This window comes from Pieris rapae, chromosome 5 (assembly GCF_905147795.1).
Source record: "Pieris rapae chromosome 5, ilPieRapa1.1, whole genome shotgun sequence".
Classification (NCBI taxonomy): Eukaryota; Metazoa; Arthropoda; class Insecta; order Lepidoptera; family Pieridae; genus Pieris; species Pieris rapae.
In genome coordinates, this window is record NC_059513.1 from 3,051,246 (window position 1) to 3,072,401 (window position 21,156).

Here is a 21,156-nt window from a genome sequence, read left to right on the forward strand (position 1 = left end):
GAAACGGAATTAATAAGTTGTTCCAATTATTATATTGTAGTCTTTATATTGCTATTTTACTTTTACTGACATAAACATACATACATCTTGATAAACAATGATTGAAAGGAGCATCCTCAAAAACTTGGTCTTAAAAAATTGCGTTTATTGGAGAATCTGGCAGAAATCACATGATTTTTATTCGGAGTCAAACTATAAATTAATTAAGGTTATGCATTAGTCAATTCGGTGTAGTGTGATGATTTGAACTATTACATTTAATTAAAATAAGAAACAATAGCAAAATATCAGTGGACAGCCTTGATCGAAGCAATTGTTTTACTTTCAAAAAACGCGCGAATATCGGCCAACTGCGTCTGCGTAAATATGTTCTTAAAAACAACATTGTTTACAAAAACACCTAAATGATGCGTAGTATTACGTTATAACGTTATTATTAGGCGAAATCGCTAACATATTACACAATAATATTGCGTTGAAAAATGTGTAGGTGGTGACGGTTTCAAGGTTACTCATTGTCAAATGGCGGGAATAATATGTACTGGGAGAGTGAAAAATATTTTCTTTGTTCTACACGGAATGTATAATTTGGTATTAAAACCTACAAAATATTTTTATTTTTAGTATAAACAGCCTAGATCATCAAACAAATATTTAATCGTTTGAATACAATACTTTCGTAAGAGTCCGTTATCGCTAGGTAATGCATGCCAACATTATAAAAGTGCGCTTACGTTTTGTACTATCCTGACTCATTTGTCAATAACATTGACGTGCAAAAGAGAGGCAAGATGTAAGTAAACATGCGAAAAAACAAGAAAAAACATAAACTGTGGTTCGAAAGAGCTGAATATAGCGATATTTTCATATGGCCGAAGGAGATAGAAATAAAACATTGCTACAATATTAATTCTTATTCGTAATTGGTACGCATGCGTCACAATCTCTATCCAGGGCCGTTTCTTTTTTATATTTTAAATTACATATTTATATATTTATCGTTTTTCCGATTACTAAAAATAATTTATAATAATTTTGTTTACAAGCAAGATATGTGTATTATGAATAAACATGAAAAGAAGAAAGTCTGAACTGTATTAAATCATTAATAAGCTATAGCTAGAACGTAGATTAGCTTTAATAGCTTAATTTTACAATGTTTTGGTTATATTACAAGTGACACAATGTTCGAGAATTTTCTATTTATCAACTTAAATGGAGAATTCGTCTAAACCTAAAACTACTCGCTATATTACTTATTATATATATAACTTGTGGTATATACCTTATGATAATTTGCATTTGTAAGCATAACATGTAATAAATAATATTGCAATACGGCCCTGGCAGAATACAATCAGCTGTTTGTAATGACAGTTCCCCTGACAAATACAAAATGGTTGAAGACTAAAGTTGGCAAACAAAGAAAGGCAGCGTAATATTGCTTTTTTATGCGAAAAAATAAGTTTATTCAGTGAAAGTTGATTAATTTTAAGTGTATAGTGTGTATAGTGCAAAATGTTGGATCTAGAAATCGTTCCAGAACGTTCCTTGGGTTGCGAGGCCTGGGAATTCGTTCTAGGTAAGCTATTCATATGTTTTTAATTTACGTCAAGAATTTGCGTTGTATTTCCAAAGGATACGTCTTACGCAATATTTTGTTTATATACGAAAGGTTTGAATGTTATTTCGAATGCACTACATTTCTCAATAAGGCAACATTGATTTTTTAATAGCTCGGGCGCGTCTTTGTTCGAACTTCGAATGTTTATTTTTTTACACTTGACCATGAAAACGGTCAGTTGTTTTAAGGCAATATTTAACATTTTAAATGATTTTAAACAAACAATTGTCTTAACTTCTATATTATAACAAATCATATTATGGGCTCTTGATGATCTATTTTATCTTAAAAGGGTCAGTAACCTGTGGAATTCTTTTTGTAATATTAAAGTGTATATACCTACCATATTTTCTGAGAGAGTAACAACTCTTACAGAATAGCATTATGGTTTCACAAAGCCTAATTTAAGGGGCATCTCTAGTTACCTTACTCCAGGTTAAATCAATTGCTTTTAACTTTAAAATAACTGTTTGTTTAATGTGGTTATTTCCCTTTATTCTAATAGAAAAACAAACAATTATTACATAAATTTTATCAGCATATCAAATTATTTTTCATATCACCACAGAAGTGCCCTTGAAATAACAAGTAAACAACTCTAAATTTAATTTTATTTTGCTGTTAGTTGGGGCATTTTTCAGTGTATATTATCCACATTTAGTTTTATACTTGGCAATTTGTTTTTATAATACAATCATCATTTGCAAGTTCTTTATATATTAGTGTGACATGACAAATAACCATACCCTAATAACTTTAGGTTTAAGATCTTAATCATTACTAAGATAATTTAATTTTATGTGAACAACAAATTTCTAGCAATACAATTTTAAAGGGCACCTAATTAATTTTATGTTAATAGTTAGCATGTAAAAAGTACATAGGGAACAATGCACACTACTTGCATGCTTATGAATTAGCCATTTTCTCTCAATCAAAACAAATAATTTATTTGCAGACAATAAATTAAAAGTAAGTAAGGTAATAAAAAGAACAGTTAAGTTATTTATAATTGTAGTCATAACATATGATCAAAAACCTCTCCCATATTATAAAAGCACCTTGCTTTTAAAAAGCTTATCGGGGCTATGGGCTAATACTTGACTTTTATTGCTAAGTTAATTAAGAAAAGTTGATTGCAAACTATGAAAATACAGTAATCCTTAAAACTGGATATATCTGTACTTTTGTTTTTAACCATAACTACGGAATAAATAAATAAAGAGACAATGATCTGTAGATGGGTAAATTTGACATTTATATAATGTTTTACCTGAATTGATTTTTATACCTGATTATATTGAAGATGCCAAAACAACATAACAATATTGTCTGTATTATCATCTACCCAAATTCAATTATTAAATGATAATAGAGTTAAGCCCGAATTTGAAATACTTTAATATCGAGGATACCTTAATAATAGAGTTTTTTTAATGTCTTAAAATAACATAATTCGAGTTACATTATTTTTAAATCTACTTCATAACAGTATACTTTATTGATATGTAGGTTTTTTATTATTCTAAAATCCTGATTTCTCTGCCTAAGTATACTTTGCATAGCATATTATATACCATGATAAATTAAACAGTGTAAATTATACTTGTATTTCAATGGTAAAATTCATAAAAGATTGAAACTGTTTAACTGTAATGTTATAGCAATTATTATTGATGATATAACGCGATTAGTAATGTCAACGCACTTTTTACGCCTTATCGGACAATTACAAGGCAAATAAGTGTAAGTATAAATAGTAGCTAATCATTGTATCTACTTCTGTAGGTTTTATATTGTAGTATTATCTATCAGCTTAAATATAAGGAAATTATTAATTTACTTTTAAATCTAGATTTCTGTATCTGTTTCATGATCATGTTCTTTCTAATTGGCTTTATATGCTTAAGGCATGCTGATTTCCTCACGATGTTTTCCTTCACTGTACGAGCGAGTTTAAAATGCGCACAAAAAAGTTTATTGGTGCCCGGGGATTGAATCTACTACCTCAGAGATTATAGTCTTACGTTGAAGCCACAAAGCCAGCCCTTTTCAGTAAATATATAAATGGAAGTAAATATTTTTTTCCCATCTTCTCCAGTGTCTTAGCTATTTGGCATCTACATAGTAGAATTGTTTATAAAAATATAAGAGCATAGTTAAATTTAAAAAGTGTACCACAGAGATTTTAAAAGTAATCACAAAAAATTACCGTATCCAAAAATCTCACACACACATGCATATGATGAGGTCGCGGACTGTTTGTGTAGAGTCCCGTAATGGTGAAGGGGCGTGAAACAGTCATATTTCTGTACTAAATATTCGATTTAAGCCGGTATAAGTAATACACTTACGTGGCCATTATTTATCCCTAAATTTTTAAAGAATTAAATATATTGTGTAAGGTTATAGATATTCGTACTTGATAGTATTGTATCCACATTATTTTTCCTGTAAGCCACATTTCTATACTTAATATTTTAGGAACATTTTTTGAAGTGTTTCATATACATACTGATTTAAAAGTCCCAACAATACGTAACCATTAACGGCGGGTATCTAAATAAAGAGGTTGTTAGTGCATCTCAGTATGTGGATGTTCATTTTCTTTTTTAATTTAAATTGTTTCCTTTGTTATAAATGAGCACGCAGATAATTTTATACCAATTAAACGTCTTTGTCATCGTGTGTAATATCTTTTGTATGTTTTTTATTGTTCTCGTCAATTGTATTTTTTTTTAATTTTAACGATGTTCATCTATTTTTTTTCGTTATCATGTAGCCCTAAAACAAAGCAGATGTGTTTGCTTCGATGGTAGTCCAACATGATAGGACACCACTGTGCGCTGTGAGCCACTGAGCCGCAGTGTTATGTATGCAATTATACACAAAGTATCATAAAGAATAGAACGATCGATATTATGTAGGTCATATTCAATTCGAATGAAAGCCACCAACTCCATTTGAATAGATACCTGACAGACAAAGAACATCAAATGACACACTTATTGGAGCTTTACAATTTTACTTTATACGCAATATGCATTATGTATGTATCTCATAGGGAATCTAAATGATAAAACTGAACGATAATTTTCGTGTTCTACGCTTCTTGCTTTAATAAGAGATAGAATTAGTTAGAATGCGGTTTACTTTGTGTAAGAGTAAGGCGTAACTATGAAAGACTGCCGTAGTTTTGCGGTATCGCCTTTACTTAATGTCCTATAACCCCTGGGGGGGCAGAGGGCGTCCACAGTGAGTCTTGAGCCTCGTATTTCACCTCGGTCCAAGTCTTCCCGGTTCTCTTTGCCTCGTCTGCGACTGTACGGCGCCAGGTTTGTTTGACTGATCGGGTTTTCTCGGTAGCGCTCCCAAAGTTGTTTGTTAGAGACTTTTTCAGGCCAGTAGATGCTCAGAATACGTATAGACAGCCTTTGGAAGATTTCAAATCTCGGCTAAAAATTTTGTTAGACGGCTGATTACATACTACTACAATGAACAGTGATAAAGAGGCAAAAATATGTCGCTCGTTATAGTTTGGGTTACTCTAAAACATTATAATTAGTACAAATAATTAGGGATAAATGAATGTGAAATCATATTAGTTTTTACATATTATGCGTACCATCTCCATGTCTTCAGGCGTAAGATGCTGCAACCATTGTTGTCCATATTTACAAAGAAGAAATATACTTATCTAGTTCGCCATATGTTATACGCATTCGCAAGATTGCTTAGGATGTCTATAAACGAAACCTTAATGGAAATTATATGTTCAAACGCAGCTAACCTTTGATGCACAGGTGTCGTATGCTATCTGTGTATAATTATCTTAATAATCTATCTAATAGGTATTTGCATTGTACTATGAGTAATTAAGTAAAAAGATTAGCAGCAAAACTGTATGAACACGGTTAATTGTGACAAATGAATTATTTTATGATTATTAGAAACTACTTTAAAATAATTAAGTGTTAACGTGCGACTCTGACGATGTAAGTTCGTACCCCGGCACCAATGCACCAATGGACTCATTGTGTGTGCGTATTTAACACTTGCTTGATGAAGGAAAACATCGTTAGGCAACCTGCGATCACGAAACTATACGGAAATCTGAAGCCTAGACCGAAAACAGAGTCAGTTTTTTAAATTGATAACTATTTATTTAATGGCCGTCAACGCACTCGCGAGCCCTCTGGCATTGAAAGTGTCCATGGGCGGCGGTATCACTTAACGTCAGGAGAGCCTGCCCGTTTGCCCCCTGTTCTATAAAAAAATGAGAATAAAATATAAGAATAAGAAATATATATAACTAAAAAATAAGAATGGGTCAAAGTTCCTATTTATGATGCTGGCAATGAGGGCTTTTGATGATGATGATGATGCTTACTGTTGCGGTAAAGATATTTCAGATATTGGCCAACCTCCAGTTATGGAGAGACACTAATAAAAGAAGATATTGAGCTTCTTCCGACACTATGTGGTTTTATTTTTTTGTATTTATTTGATTTGGATCAGTCTTTGAAAGTCAATTGTTAATTTGGTTTATATTTTTATAGAACTACAGGTAATGAGCCAAAAATTATAAGTTAAAGCAATTGAACGAAAAGTCATCTTTCAAGAGCATTTTTCAAAAGGCTTTATTCGGGAAGTTTGTTTTGTAATAAAACTTTCCCTTCGACTAAAGTTAAGATTTTATTCCGGGACGTCTAGACATATTGATTTTGTTTATATTTTCAGGAATGCATTTCTCGCAAGCCGTTGCTATAATTCAGAGTCAAGTTGGCACAATCAGAGGTGTTCAAGTACTCTACAGCGATCAGGTAATCATAGTTTACAAGAATAATAATGTTAATTAAGAGTTTTATTTACTTACGTACCAATACCAAACTTCATAATATCATTAATATCTTAAAATATTATATTGATTTGTTTTGCATTGCATGCTTTGTCACGAATTACTATTTTAAAATTACACGAGAGTAAGAATAAACATTGAATAGCTGTTCGGAGTAACATATGACACATTATTGTATATTATTCTAAACTTTTCGTCAGATTGTGTATTACTTTGATATATGTACAGTAAAAAAATTAGAAAGGCCTACTTCATCAACTTTACTATTTATGTTGCAGCTTAATTAGCCGTTCAATTAACAGCCTAGCCTCTTAACTAAGCAGCGCCGTTTAACTACATATAGTACGAAGGGCATGCATTAGCCAGCCAGTTTGTAAAATGTTACAAACGCTACGGTTTCATATCTTTCAGTAGTTAAAAGGCCAGCCTGCAAATTGAACGGCTTATTAGGCTAGTTGACTGTGACATGTATACTAGATACAAACATACTTTGTCTTTAATTAAAGTCTGGCGAAATCATAATAAAAGCCTTACATATATCTTAAATAGTGTCATAGTTTCTCTAATTATAATAAGAAATGTTTTATTAGTATTATAGCCACTTTACTCTTCACAGATGTTTTAAAACATTTTCTCATTGAATAATATTACTTTTCAGAACCCTCTCTCCGTAGACCTAGTGATAAATATGCCCCAAGACGGGATCCGGTTAATATTCGACCCTGTCGCGCAGCGGCTTAAGATCATAGAGATATATAATATGAAATTAATTAAACTTAGGTATAGGTATGTATACAGTTTTTATCTAACAGTATCGTAAGAATACAGTAGAATTGTTCTTAATACGAATTAATAACACTTATGGGAATTTAGTTTAGGCTAAACTGCCACAACACTTATTATTACAAACACATATTTTTCTTCGTTTTAATGGATACATAAAAATGTCTTTTTTATCAAAACATTCATGTTCATGTGGTGCATGGTCTGATTTCCTGTGAAACAATTGTTTTAGGTTGCGAAAATATATACATAGAAAATGTCTTCTTGTGTAATTTTTGAATCAAAGTTTTATTAAGTCATAAATAAAAACATGTAGGCATTTCTGATAGTGACTCAAGATGTACCGCTGCTACGTCTCGATTCCTAAACATGTAATAAGTTTTTTCTATTGTCTTGTCAAAAAATATAATCTAAAAGTCAATACAAAACTAGTCATGACTGAGTCTTATGCTTTTTGTTATAATGCATTTGCATTTAAATTGCAATATGATTGCTTTCATTTATTAAGGTCAAATCGTATGACTCAATCCAATAGACGATTTGACTGATTACCAGTTTAATATTGACATTTTATTGTTCCGACAGATGTTGTCGTCCTGTATACACTTCTAGAAAAAAAATCTTCTATAGAAAATTCCAAACTTAAAAACCATTAAAAAAGCATCTAATTCTATCATCTGAACTATTCTCGAATCCACTAAAACACTTATCAAAATCGGTCCGGGATTACGGCTCTGTCGGGAAAGATTCGATCGTCTTGGTCGTGCATTGTTAATGAACTTCAAATCTAATTGTCTTAAAATCTACTATCGTCTCGACCTAAAGTAACAGTTCTAATAAAACACTGTTGCCAACTTATTTCCTAAGCTTCAATCTTTAGTTAGTGCATTGATTGAATTGTATTAATATTTCAGTGGCATGTGTTTCAATTCACCTGAAATAACGCCATCTATCGAGCAAGTGGAGCACTGCTTTGGTGCGACCCACCCCGGCCTCTATGACAGCCAACGACATTTGTTCGCGCTCAACTTTAGAGGACTAACCTTTTATTTTCCTGTTGATAGCAAATTTGAGGTAATACACTCACATAATAGACAATTAGAAGGTTGCTAACGCACCAATGTTAAATATTCATGAAATTTGAAATTAATAGTTTTTCCTATGCCTAAGCATAGTTTGTTATACAGCTAATAACAAATACGATCCATTTAATCTCTAGTTAAACTTGAAAATAATGAAATATATTCTGTTAATTTTGTCTTAAAATTTTGATTGTTACTATATTCCAGCCGGGCTACGCTCATGGCCTGGGCTCGCTACAATTCCCAAATGGCGGTTCGCCGGTAGTTGCACGGACCACCATCTACTACGGATCGCAGCACCAAGCGTCAAAGCCGAACAGCGGAGGTCGGTGGTCCGCGCCGCTAGCGGATCTCCCGCCATCGTGTTACCGACAGCAGTTGCACCTGCGTCGTTGCGATGTTATCCGCTCCGCCAGCAATACGGTGGCGTTGCGGCTGCATCTGCTAGCGGAGGGCGGTAGAGGTGGCGCTGCTATCAGCCGCCGACGCGTTATCCGCTTTGGCGACAGTTGTCAGGCGGTTTCACGTGCGTTGGCCGCGCCTGCCCGCCTCTATTACAAGGCGGATGATAAGATGCGTATACATCGGCCCACCGCACGCCGCAGGGCCCCGCCCCACACGGACTATTTCTTCAATTACTTTACGCTTGGGTTGGATGTGTTGTTCGATGCGCGTACGCATTCGGTGAAGAAATTCGTGCTGCATACGAACTATCCGGGCCACTACAACTTTAATATGTACCATCGCTGCGAGTTTACACTACACGTGCATCCTGACAAGTATGTATGATAATATCTAGTATATATCAGGTGAGCCTCCTGCCCGTTTGTTCTATGAAAAAAAAATGCAGTAATGTTTTTATTCAGATATTAGTAAATTAAAGCCGCGTTCGTGTGAACGATAAACTCAAAAATTACGGGTTTTTATACTATTTTAATACGTAGACATTAGGTATGTGTGTTGTAGCCATTATAAAATTCTTAGCCTATTATAAGAAACCTCAGTTAGTTTTAGGAAAAATTACTGGGAAATTATCAACAGACACAGTATGTAACCCTTCAAAACATAAAGAAGACATTACTTAAATAAATTTTTGAAGCCCCATAACATACAATTGCAACCCTTTGAGCCCCACGTTGGGAAACACTGTTTTATGTGTTATCATAATAGTTTATGTAAATTGATTGAAATGTAACAATTATTGGTTTACTTACTTACTAACTTTTTACGTCCCCGTTAAAAGAGTCCAAAATACACAACCCTAGCTTGATTTAATGGTTAATTCACGCATAACATCAACCAAAGTAAAAAATTTAAGCATTTGAGTATTTATTCAACATTTTGCATTTCCGCATCACCTTGATGGCTGGAAGTCTTCCAAGGCGAGCGATTTGTGGATCCACTCTTGATCTTCCTTGGATGACCTCCAAGTGTTTTAAAGTATACTTCTGCCTCAAAAGCGGGCAACGCAACCACTTTAATCCAGGTTTTTTTTTTTATAGAACAGAGGGCAAACGGGCAGGAGGCTCACCTGATGTTAAGTGATACCGCCGCCCATGGACACTCAATGCCAGAGGGCTCGCGAGTGCGTTGCCGGCTTTTTAAGAATTGGTACGCTCTTTTCTTGAAGGTCGAATTGGTTCGGAAATACTTAAGTCGGCACCTGGTTCCACAAGGTGTCTATGGGCTACGATAACTGCCCTTTTATGTTTATATTTAATCCTACATTATAATGTTTCAGGTCCGAATCCAATGCACTAGTGGAGTCCCGTGGCGGCGTCTGCATTACGGCGTACAGCAAGTGGGAAAGCGTGTCTCGTGCTTTGCGCGTATGCGAACGGCCCGTTGTTCTCAATCGCGCGTCCTCTACGAACACGACTAACCCGTTCGGCTCCACCTTCTGCTACGGTTATCAGGATATCATTTTTGAGGTACGCCTATTTTTTTTTTTAATAATTTGTGTAAATGAATAGGTTTTTGAGCTAAGTACGCCTATTTTTTTTTTTAATTTTGTGAACTTATATTTTTTAGGGTTGTATATTTTATTTGGTATTTTTCTTAGGTCCGCATATTGTATTATTGAAATAAGTTCTGTTAGTTGATATTTTTTTTAAGGACCTCCTATTTATCTTTAAATAAATTCTGTAAATGGATATTTTTTTATGATTTTATCAGCTATATGTCAATAAGCCGATGTAAACAGGATAATTCAGGTTGCGACTAATAATTAAAAAGTCGTATTGTCCTAGTGAGAGTGCGCCTTTCTCCCTGAGGTCGTGTGTTCAAATCATGGCTGTGCACAAATAGATTTTCTATAAACACAATTAACACTAGTATTGTGAAGGAAACACCTTCAACAAACATACATAAATCTGAGGCCAAGATCTAGTATTGCATTACTAATTCATTCAATTATTACTTAATGATAATGAATTAAATTCATGAAAAAGTAGTTTGGATCCATAGTTTTTTGTTCTCCGATCTGGTTCTTAATTAACAATATATTATCAGGTGATGTCCAATAACTACATAGCGTCAATAACCCTATACCAACCAGAGGGAGCCACCCCGCAATACGCCGTTGACTCTATCGCGTGACACACACAGGTCTGTATTTCATTTTGTTCACTTCTTGATACACATAGATTATAATATTAACTCTCTGTGGTTACACAAACTACATATATTATACTCTGTGTAACCACTGAGAGTTAATTTTCTCAGTTTAAATACTTGCCGTCTCAGTATTTCGAGTTTGGTGCAATATGTTGAGGACAACCTGTCTAAAACTGCTGGCCCATACTAACTCCAGATGAAAGGGGAAAATGGCAGGAGGAAGGTTATCTGTGAAGGGCACCCCCCCTTTTCTAAAACTAACCTTTATTCATATTTGTAATTTTAAAGGCTTAGAGGTTTTTTTTATTTATGTCTGCACTCTACACAACACATACAGGATTAAACTTAACACACTATATCTTGTAGTGTTGCCAGTTGTATTAAAATATATTTCAAAAAAATCTTATTTTGTACGTTCGTTATATTATATCAAAATACTTGACTACTCATGTCCTTATCGATTTTATTGTATGATAATGAATATGTTAAATATTTTTCTACAGGTGCCACAAAAAAACGGCAAAAAATTAAAAACCTGAATGCCAGTTTGACAGTCTACAGCCGACGCCTATTGGTGTTGCCACATCAAAAACAAAACCAAACCTCTGGCGAAATAATACATATCCACTACCAACCTAAGAGGAAACAGTATTTTAAAAAAAATGTGATAAAACTGTGAAAAATACTAAAAAAAAGTGAGTGACCGATCTCAAGATAGTATGCTTTATTTAAATGTTAGCAGAAATTGACAGTTGTTTTTTGACAAGTGACGTGTGTTCGAGCGGCAAATCTGACGTTTCTTTATTTAGTCAATTGTGTTTTTAAATTTGACAAATTCCCAAAGTATAATAGACTGTTGTAAATATCGGAGGATATAATTATGTATAAAAAATGATGACGTATTTTTTCTAAAAAAAACTTAGGGTGTGAGTTGTGAAAAAAAATGTGCTAAAAATATTTTGTAATATGCACTATGTTTTAGGTCTAATTGTAAGGTAAAGTCATAGATAGAAATGATTTTTAATTAAGTTTTATTTAAGACATTTATATTTATTTTTCGAAAATACAAAATCATTGATCATGGTGCCCGTAACATTTTTATCTATGAATTTATTTAGTTAGGTAAGGTAGGTTTCATAATTGTTCGAAGAGCTTTGCGTATGAAAATATTACTCATTTTTTAAAATAGGTACAATATGTAGGGCAGATATTCATTTATTCATTCCAATAGTTAAAAAAATCTATAGTCTATATTGTCACAAATATAGTATTAATTTTCAATTAATTTCTTCATCAATGGAGATTCGTCATATTGGTATCTGATCATAACTTCAGTAGATGAGGACATTATTTTTTATTGAGAATTATGAATTTAATTATCTGGACCGGAAAAGTTTTTAATAATTTTTTTTTTAATATATCTTTTTTCATGCTGTATTCGCGCTTTAGATGTGCGTTATAAAGTTAGGTTTCATAAGTCTGTAACTTCCAATCTAGCTACAGTTTTTTGTATCCGATTCAGGATAGAGATTGTTTTTCGGAATGGATTCTCCTTGTTGTCCTTAAAGGGATATACACGGGTCGACTCTTTCCGTGTGTGCGACTGTTTCGGCTAGTCGCTTCACAAATCGCCTTATAATATTGCATGCGGCTCGGTCATTGTGCACTTCTTGAATGAGTCTTCTAGATTAGAAAGCTGCTAAACGAATATTAATGTTTCTGTAATCTTTTTCTCTTGGGTTCCATAAGCACGGATGTCATCATAGCATTCCATAAATATAACAGCCTCATGTATCGCCTGCATTTGATCAAATCAAATCAAAAATATCTTTATTCATCTAGGTAAACAAGTACACTTATGAATGTCAATTTTTTTTTTACATTTACTACTAGTTCAAAAGTCAACGACGTAGAGCCAAGTGGTGGAGGGGTCGGTATGCCGCACTGCAAAAGTCGGATACTACCCAACTTTGGGGCTTTCGGATTTAGTCACTTGCGACCTAGCCGAATTGTCATTTAGACGGTCGATTTTAGCCGGCTTTTTTTTATGGCAATAGTTAAAACATCGTGCGGCTTTAGTCACCAGTGTCACACCCCACGGTGGTCCACTGCCTGAAGGATAGGATGGAAGCTCACTGGAGTGAGCAAAGTACGCAGTAACGGTCTTCGCCTTCCCCGGCGAAGGCGGTTTTTTACCCTAATCGGTTTTTTTTATACGCCGCGCGGGCGGCTATTTATTTATTTATTTTGTACTCCTACAGCTAACATAAATTATATATAATAGCAAACAAAAACACTGAGAATAAAGCCACAGATGGAATACATGATACATAATATAACAAAAAGATTTATAAAAGGGAACAAACAAACAAAGTATTTAATACAATTAACTAACTATTAATTTGTCATCGGCTATTGTGATTGGATCGTCTGGATCTGTTAAAACGTGTAAACCATTTTGAGACAACTTCATCACTTACATACAAAAGGTATACAAAAGGTCGGCATATTAAATAAATCATAATTCGTATTTGGTCTCTATAGAGTAGGGGTGTTTAAGTATTAGCGTCGAAGCCTCGAAACGAATTTCCGCATACTGCAGTTATTTAACGTATTATCAACACTAATAAAGTAATATCCAAATATTATTTTCACATAAATTTTTCTCAGTCTATTAAATTATCGTTGAGATATCGAGAGATCAGACAATATCTTATCAATTTCATATTAAAGTCCATGTTGTGATTTGATTGATTCGATTACGGAAAAAATTCATGCTGATCTCTTATAACGATCTGCAAATGAATATATTATCTTAATAAAAAAATATATGTAACAACTAATAATCGAATATGTTAAAGAACGACGCTCTAAAAATTTAATCCTTAACAAGACCAGTAAAAAAATTATCTGCATCTGTGATGAAATTGTTTATATAAACTGACCTTTGGAGCCGATTCTAATGTTTCGCGATCCTTTTGTTTGGCGGAATATGCTATTTCACAATATTATAAAAAAAAAACAATCAGTTTTATTTATTTATTAACACTTCGTGACATTACAATAGAAAAATTTAAGATAATTAAATAAAAAAGGAGGGCAACTGGCGAGATAATCGCTTTCGAGCGATCTCTTTTAACTACTTTTTTTTTATTCTCTTTTCTGTTGACTTAAAAAATCAAATTCAGTACAATAACGTGCAAACCCTTCTCGAGACAAGATGGCGCCGCATCATCCCATCCCTTATTCGTAAAGTCTTAAGCGTCAAGTTTCTACGTTTACGAGAATTTTGTTAAATTAATTATTATTAACAAGTTATTTTACTGCATGCGTTTCTCTCAATAACACATATGTATATCGAGGCAGAATATCCGTATTCTGCCGTATTATCTCGACGTCTGTCGTTCCACAACTGAGCGTTTTTAAGCCAGTTTTTGCCGCGCACCACCGCTTTGTGGAACCACTTGCCCACTGAAACATTTCCGAACCAATTCGACTTAGGGTCCTTCAAGACTCGAGCGTATCCATTCCTAAAAGGCCGGCAATGCACTCGGGCAAGTCCTCTGGTATTGGGAGTGTCCAAAAAGGCTATTTTGGAGAAGGTAAAAAAAATTACAAGTTGTAGTAATAAGTCCTTCGGGTCCTTAAGTTATTAAACTTAAATTGTAGACAGCATCAAGCAAAAATTTGTAGCTTTGGAAGTTCCTCATATTATGTTTCCTAAAATGTTTCTATGTAATACAAAAAGGGCAGAACATTTTCATAAACAATAGACGTAAAACAAAATATGTTAGAAAAAGAATTATTTCAATTTCAAGGAATGCCCGTGTGGTCTGGTGACGTCTTTTTGAATTTACAAACTGTTATCAAATAATATAAATCGGTAAGTTACATTGATAAAGTTATTAATAGATAATATGATTATTTCTCTTTTGATTAGATTGCTCAAATACACTTCAAAAATCTATTAAATGGTTGTGAAAATCATTTTCATTTAAGGCAATATTCCTTTTCGTTATTTTAAAAGGACAATAATATTTTCATTTGTTATATGAAAAAATATTTCTGATTTCCAAAATATCATTTGAACCCATGTATTTAAGGATTTCAACGCTACATTATTTATTAATGCACAATGTGTGTGATTGTTAATTGTAAGTGGCTGTGGTGCCATAAAAAAAATAAAAAATTGACAAATAATACATTAAAAAAAGGATTTAATATAAGGTAGCGTATGCCACCCTTGTTAGTGTGGTACGGTTTCCGAGTCATCTCTGTTTTTTAGTAATACTCATTTACCAAAAAATACCTCACTATTTTTGCTTTAATAAATCAATTTGTTTAGCCCTGTGTACATATTGTGGCCCGATGGTAGAATAGGTCAATCGTTACATATACCGGCAAACATCTTGAACAAACCTCCGCAGAAGCCATTTTTAGGTATCACTGGAAGTAAAGTGACGTTTGGTAAATTAGTTGACGTTTGTGTTCTGCGCTCCGAGACGATGCCCCACTCCCTTGTTTAATGCTCAAGAAGTTTGCCGGTATCTGTAAATGAAATGGCCTGACACATGCGATGACACTTCACACACTTCTATGATACGGGCTACCATATACATATGATAGAGCGTCTAAAAGGTCGACTATTTTTAAGAGTTTGACCGAAATTTTTGACATATGCGAGCGATGAGTTCGACGCTGTCAGTTTTGTAGTACATTGTCAAACTCATACATAGTTTCCAAACAGGGTTAAATATGTATTATTTACTATTTCTAAAGAATGTTCAATACGAACCGTACAGACACTGGCAAGATTAATAATAATTAATTATTGTCTTCATTAGCTTATTTTGCTGTGGCTTATAAATGCCACGGCGTTGTCACTTAATTCATAAGGTTATTTGTATATTCATTATGTCAGCCTTCTCAACTTAAATTGCGAACATTTCTGTCATTGTGACGTAACGTACTCTACGTATGTTCATTTCATTCACCAATCAGAGGCAGGTACGTCACTAGATAGTGACGTGATAGTGATGTGATAGTGTAGAGATTTTTTTTTCTTAGGGCTGGCATAATCGTATAATGTAACTCTAGTGTTTATAAGTAGCCGTGTTATATTATGCTTTAGTAATACAAAAACTTTATGACGAAATGACGCCCTCAATTTAATAGTTTCAATTTTTTTACAGCCAATGACTTGTAAATTTTTATATGAAGTCATGATTTATCTTATGGTCAGTATGTATTTATAGGAAATGGCCCAAAGTTAGGGATTACAACGTTACTTATTCTAGTACTTGATGCAAATTTCATACTAAGTTCGGTATTTTGGTTAATGCATGCACCTATCTCTATTTGAAAGTTAATATAAAGAAACCAATAAGATAATTCTACAATATACCACAGATGTCTTATCAATAAACAATATTGTTTGAAAAATATAAATAAATTAGGTACAGTCACCAAAAACAAAAAGGTTTTACTTTGAAGCCTACAGAGCCATACCACAGTACATATATTAATAAATAATAAATAAAATAAAATAAAAATAAAATAGCCTTTATTGCTGAACTTATTTTTACAGTAATTTTTCTTACAAATACGTTTATAACTTTTAACAGTTTCTTTTCTTTTCATAAATCAGGTATCGGTAAACGGTCGTTTCTACATTTCAGCTTGTCTTTCGACATAGGCCTCCTCTAAAGATTTCCACTCTGTTCTATTTTTCGCTATGCGCGTCCATATTGGGCCCGCCACTTTTTTGATGTCGTCCTCCCATCTTCTAGTCTGTCTGCCTCTGTTTCTTTTACTATCTCGTGGTTGCCATTCAGTTATTATTCTCGTCCATTTCTCCTTCTTCTCTCTTATCATATGCCCAGCCCACCTCCACTTTAAGCACCTGTATGTTGTGTATGCATTCTTAAATTTTGTTTTGTTTTTGATACATTTTAGTTTAACTCGGTCTTTTCTTTTAATTCCTATTGTGCTTCTCTCCATTCCATTCTGACAAACTTTTATTTTCCTTGCTTGTTCTTCTGTCAATGCCCATGTTTGGCACCCATATAGTAAGCATGGTAAGATACACATATTGTATATTCTCCTCTTGTTCCTCATAGACATATCCTGGTTCTTCATGACTTCACTGAGTGACCAATATCTCTTCCAAGTATTAGTTATTCTTCTTTCTATTTCTTTTTGCATACATTCCTCAGTAGATATTAACTGTCCCAAATACACATACTCCTTTACATACTCTATTTCTTCATCATTTACTGTTATGGACTCTGTTTGTGAGGAGTTAGACATTACTTTTGTTTTCGTTAAGTTCATTGACAGGCCTGCCTTCTCACTTTCTTCCGCTAACTGTTGCAACATTTCCTTTAGGGTTTTCGGGTTTTCCGAAAATAAGATTAGGTCGTCTGCAAAGCGTAGGTGACTCAGATTTTCGCCATTTATATTTAGTCCTTTATTCGTCCAATCCAGATTTCTGAATATCATTTCCAGAACTGCTGCAAATATTTTTGGTGAAATTGGGTCTCCCTGGCGTACACCTCTCTCAACCGGAAATTCTTCGCCTATAGATTCTAATTTTACTTGTGTGGTGCTTTTTGTGTATACGTTTTTCAGTATCCGTATGTATTTTGCATGTACGCCTTGATCTTTTAGTGCGTCCCAGATAAATCTATGTTCAAGTGTGTCGAATGCTTTGTTGAAATCCACGAACCCTATGTAGTAAATTTTGTTATATTCTTTAAATTTCTGGAGTATTTGTCTAAGGGCGTGTATGTGGTCTGTTGTTGAAAAATGTCTACGGAATCCAGCTTGTTCTTTGGGTTGATTTTCTTCAAGTGTGTTTGTGATTCTAGATAATATTATTTTTGAAAACACTTTGTAAATATTGGACATTAAACTGATTGGTCTGTAATTTGCTATATCTCCTTTGTCACCTTTTTTATGTAGTAGTATAATTGTAGATTTTGTCCAATCCTCTGGAATGTTTTCCGTATTGATAATTTCATTAAATATATCTGTAAGTCTTGGAGCGATTACTGGTAACGTTGCTTTTAGAAGTTCGTTTGTAACAAGATCAGATCCAGGGGCTTTATCGAGTTTTTGTGTATTTATTGCTTTTATGGTTTCTTCCTTCATTATTTCCGGTATATATTCTTCATTAGTTATTTCGTCGTTTTCTTTTATAGTGTCTTTCTCTTTTTGACTTCGGTATAAGTTTCGGTAGAATTCTGTAGCGATTTTTAATATTTCGAGTCTTTTACCTGTACTATTACCATCTTTCTTTCTCATACTTGGTATCCAGTCCTTTTTGTAGTTTAACTCCTTCAATGCCTTTTTTATTCCTCCTGTCTTTTCTATGTAACTTTTCATTGTATTAGATCTTTTAGTTTTTCTTTCTTTCCTAAGTTGTTCACTGATCTTTTTGCTTACTTCTGTTACTCTTTGGCGGTTTCCTTTAATTTCCTTTTGTCGTAAAAGTTCTTTTCGTTCTTGTAATAATTGTTTGATTGTAAGTGAGACTTCTTTCTTGATACTTTTGTTTGTTTTTCTGGTTACTGTTTTTAGTTGATTTAGTAATAGGTTGTACTTTTCTTGTATCGATGGATATTCTTTCTTCTCTAATTCCGCGGCATCTAGAGATGTTTGAAGATTATTAAGTAATAGTTTAGGGTCACCTGAGTATTGTACCGCTAATTGTTTATTTTGAAATCGTCTTGTTTTCTTGAACATTCCTGACATCGCAACTCGAACCATCCTATGGTCTGTGTGGAAGTTTAAATTGTTTATGATCGAAATGTTCTTGAAGGCTTTTCTATTATTAGACATAATAAAATCGATTTCATTCTTATATTGTCCATTGGGTGAGATCCATGTCCATTTTTTTGATGGTTTCCTTTTATAAAAACTGTTTAGAATACTTAATCTGTTTTCCAGTGCAAAGTTTACTAGTCTTGTTCCGTTTTTGCTTCTATTTCCATACCCATAGTTTCCTATGGTATTTTCTTCCCCACTATTTTGAATCCCAATTTGTCCATTAAAGTCTCCCATCACGATGACGTTTTTGTGTGCGTTATCAATAGCGTTTTGGAGATTTTCATAGAATTCCTCAATTGTTTTTACGTCCTCTTTTTTATCAGATTCAGTTGGTGAATATGCCTGTATAATAGACCATCTCTCTTCTTTATCTCCGTTCACGGGCAGTTTTATATTAAGGATTGCAATACGTTCCGAGAATCCACTAAGTTCTTCTATGTTGTTGACTAGATTTACTTTCACCATGAATCCAACTCCATACAGCCCGGGCGTCTCCCCTTTATAATGTAGTACGTATTTGCCATGGTTTTCTATACCTTCTCCAAATCTGCGCATTTCGCTAATACCTATAATATCCCACTTTAACTCTTCTATTGCCAGCTCTAGTTCTTGGAGTTTTTCAGGTGTTCTAAGAGATCGACAGTTAATAGTTGCTATGTGGATGTCATTTACTTTGTTTTTCATGTTAGTGTTATTTTTTTCCTTTAGAGGGTCGTGGTCATTTTTCCCCACGATGACCAGTCGGCTTGGGGAAGTATTTTGTTTTGTTATTTTATGTTGGTTCATGTTGAGCTGTTTATTTTTCCGTTTACCGACAGTTAATTGTTATTCTTTGTTAGTTGTTGTCTTAGCGGGAAGAGACGAAAGAGAATTAGCTCTAATCCTCATTACGTCGAAAGCATTTGGTCTATTGTTAATCGGCGGCATTAGAGTTTGTTGTTTCCTTGGTTGAGCATTGTTTTGTGGGGATGATGATGTTTCTCTTTTGCGCTTTTCCTTATTTATGTTAGTATTTTTTCCTTTTACTACTAGTTTGTCAAATTTCAGGTACGCGATATTTCCCTTTTCTCTCTCCTCTTTTAGCTGCGCCTGCAACGTTTTCCTTTTCTCTATTACTTCCTTTGTGTAGTCTTCTGTAACATATACATTTTTGAAGTTTTTCTTCTTTCCCATAACTTCATTCTTCTTCCATTCGCTCGTAAAGGAAATCAGAATTGGTCTTGGTTTTCCAGAAGACTTTCCCTTTCCTAGACGATATATTTTGTTTATCTCATGTTCTTGTAATTGTATGTCAAGGTCAGTTTTGAAAATATGTATTGTATTTTGTATTAATTCTTGTGTAGACCTTTCGCCTTCATTTACTCCAAACATTATCAAATTGTTTTGCTTCTTTCCTCTTTTTAAACTTTCTACTTCCTTTTCGAGATTTTCTACTTTTATTTTTAAGTTTCTATTTTCTGTTATAATAGGTTGAAGTTTTTCGTCTAATCTCTCCATTATATTATTTGTTATCGAATCTTTCAATTCTATTGTTTGGTTCAAGATTTCATTCTTCATTTTATCAAACAATAGTTGAAACTGATCCTCCATTCTTGTAAACTAAATCTGCGTGTTATGGAACGTAATTAGTGGTAGTTTTTATTTACTTGCTCTGGCAACACTAGTTAACTGTTACTGTGACAAGTGTCAATGTCATTGATCTTTTGTCTATGCTCAATATGATTGGTGGATTTCTAACCTCTAATTATCACTTTTTGGAGATACTTTTGTTGAAATTCAAGAACTTACGTGATATTGTGTGAAATCGGTAGTTCCACTACACGGACGACACTTCAATTTGTGTTTTGTGACGTCGCAGTCTCAAGAACAGTGTACGAAATTATTTTTAGCACTCAATAATACGGAGCTACACAATTACGATGCTTACAGTATGACAGCCCAGAGATGTTTTTCATAATTTGTACATATATTACTTAAAAGTAAAGACTTAAGAAAGTGAAACAGATAATAATCTACGTGTCTATTAAAAAAATTCAGTGTAAACTCTATACAACGTCACTCAAGTATATATTTCGACGTTACAAAGATGCAAATATGCATATTGTTGATTTTTTCCTTGACGTCTTTTTCTGCACCATTTATAAGTTGTATTAATTTTTACTTATTTTATTAATATCTTGCTATATTGAGACATCTTCGTGATAAAGCACGTGCAAGCAATCCCAATTTACACATGTTCGGTACGTATGATGCCGACGGTCGAGTTTATTACTGACTAGGACAATATAATAGCGATATAATAACGAACATATCTCCGCAGTTTCAACTAATATCGTAAATTAAATAGTACTTGTAATTTAATT

At 33.5% G+C, this 21,156-nt stretch overlaps 2 protein-coding genes across 2 annotated transcripts; one reads left to right on the forward strand and one right to left on the reverse strand.

Moving 5' to 3' along the window:
* Positions 1–1,375: 1,375 nt before the first annotated feature.
* Positions 1,376–16,435, forward strand: LOC111002724 (PHAF1 protein CG7083). Its single transcript, XM_022272928.2, has 8 exons — positions 1,376–1,582; positions 6,365–6,447; positions 7,141–7,268; positions 8,180–8,339; positions 8,555–9,126; positions 10,089–10,278; positions 10,859–10,954; positions 11,467–16,435. Exons 1-7 carry the CDS (start codon positions 1,519–1,521, stop codon positions 10,943–10,945), a joined length of 1,284 nt encoding a protein of 427 aa, XP_022128620.1. The 5' UTR covers positions 1,376–1,518; the 3' UTR covers positions 10,946–10,954; positions 11,467–16,435.
* Positions 16,436–17,601: 1,166 nt separating this feature from the next.
* On the reverse strand, positions 17,602–20,757 carry LOC123689173. Its single transcript, XM_045628128.1, has one exon. The coding sequence runs from the start codon at positions 20,381–20,383 to the stop codon at positions 19,619–19,621; it is 765 nt and encodes a 254-aa protein (XP_045484084.1). The 5' UTR covers positions 20,384–20,757; the 3' UTR covers positions 17,602–19,618.
* Positions 20,758–21,156: the final 399 nt, after the last annotated feature.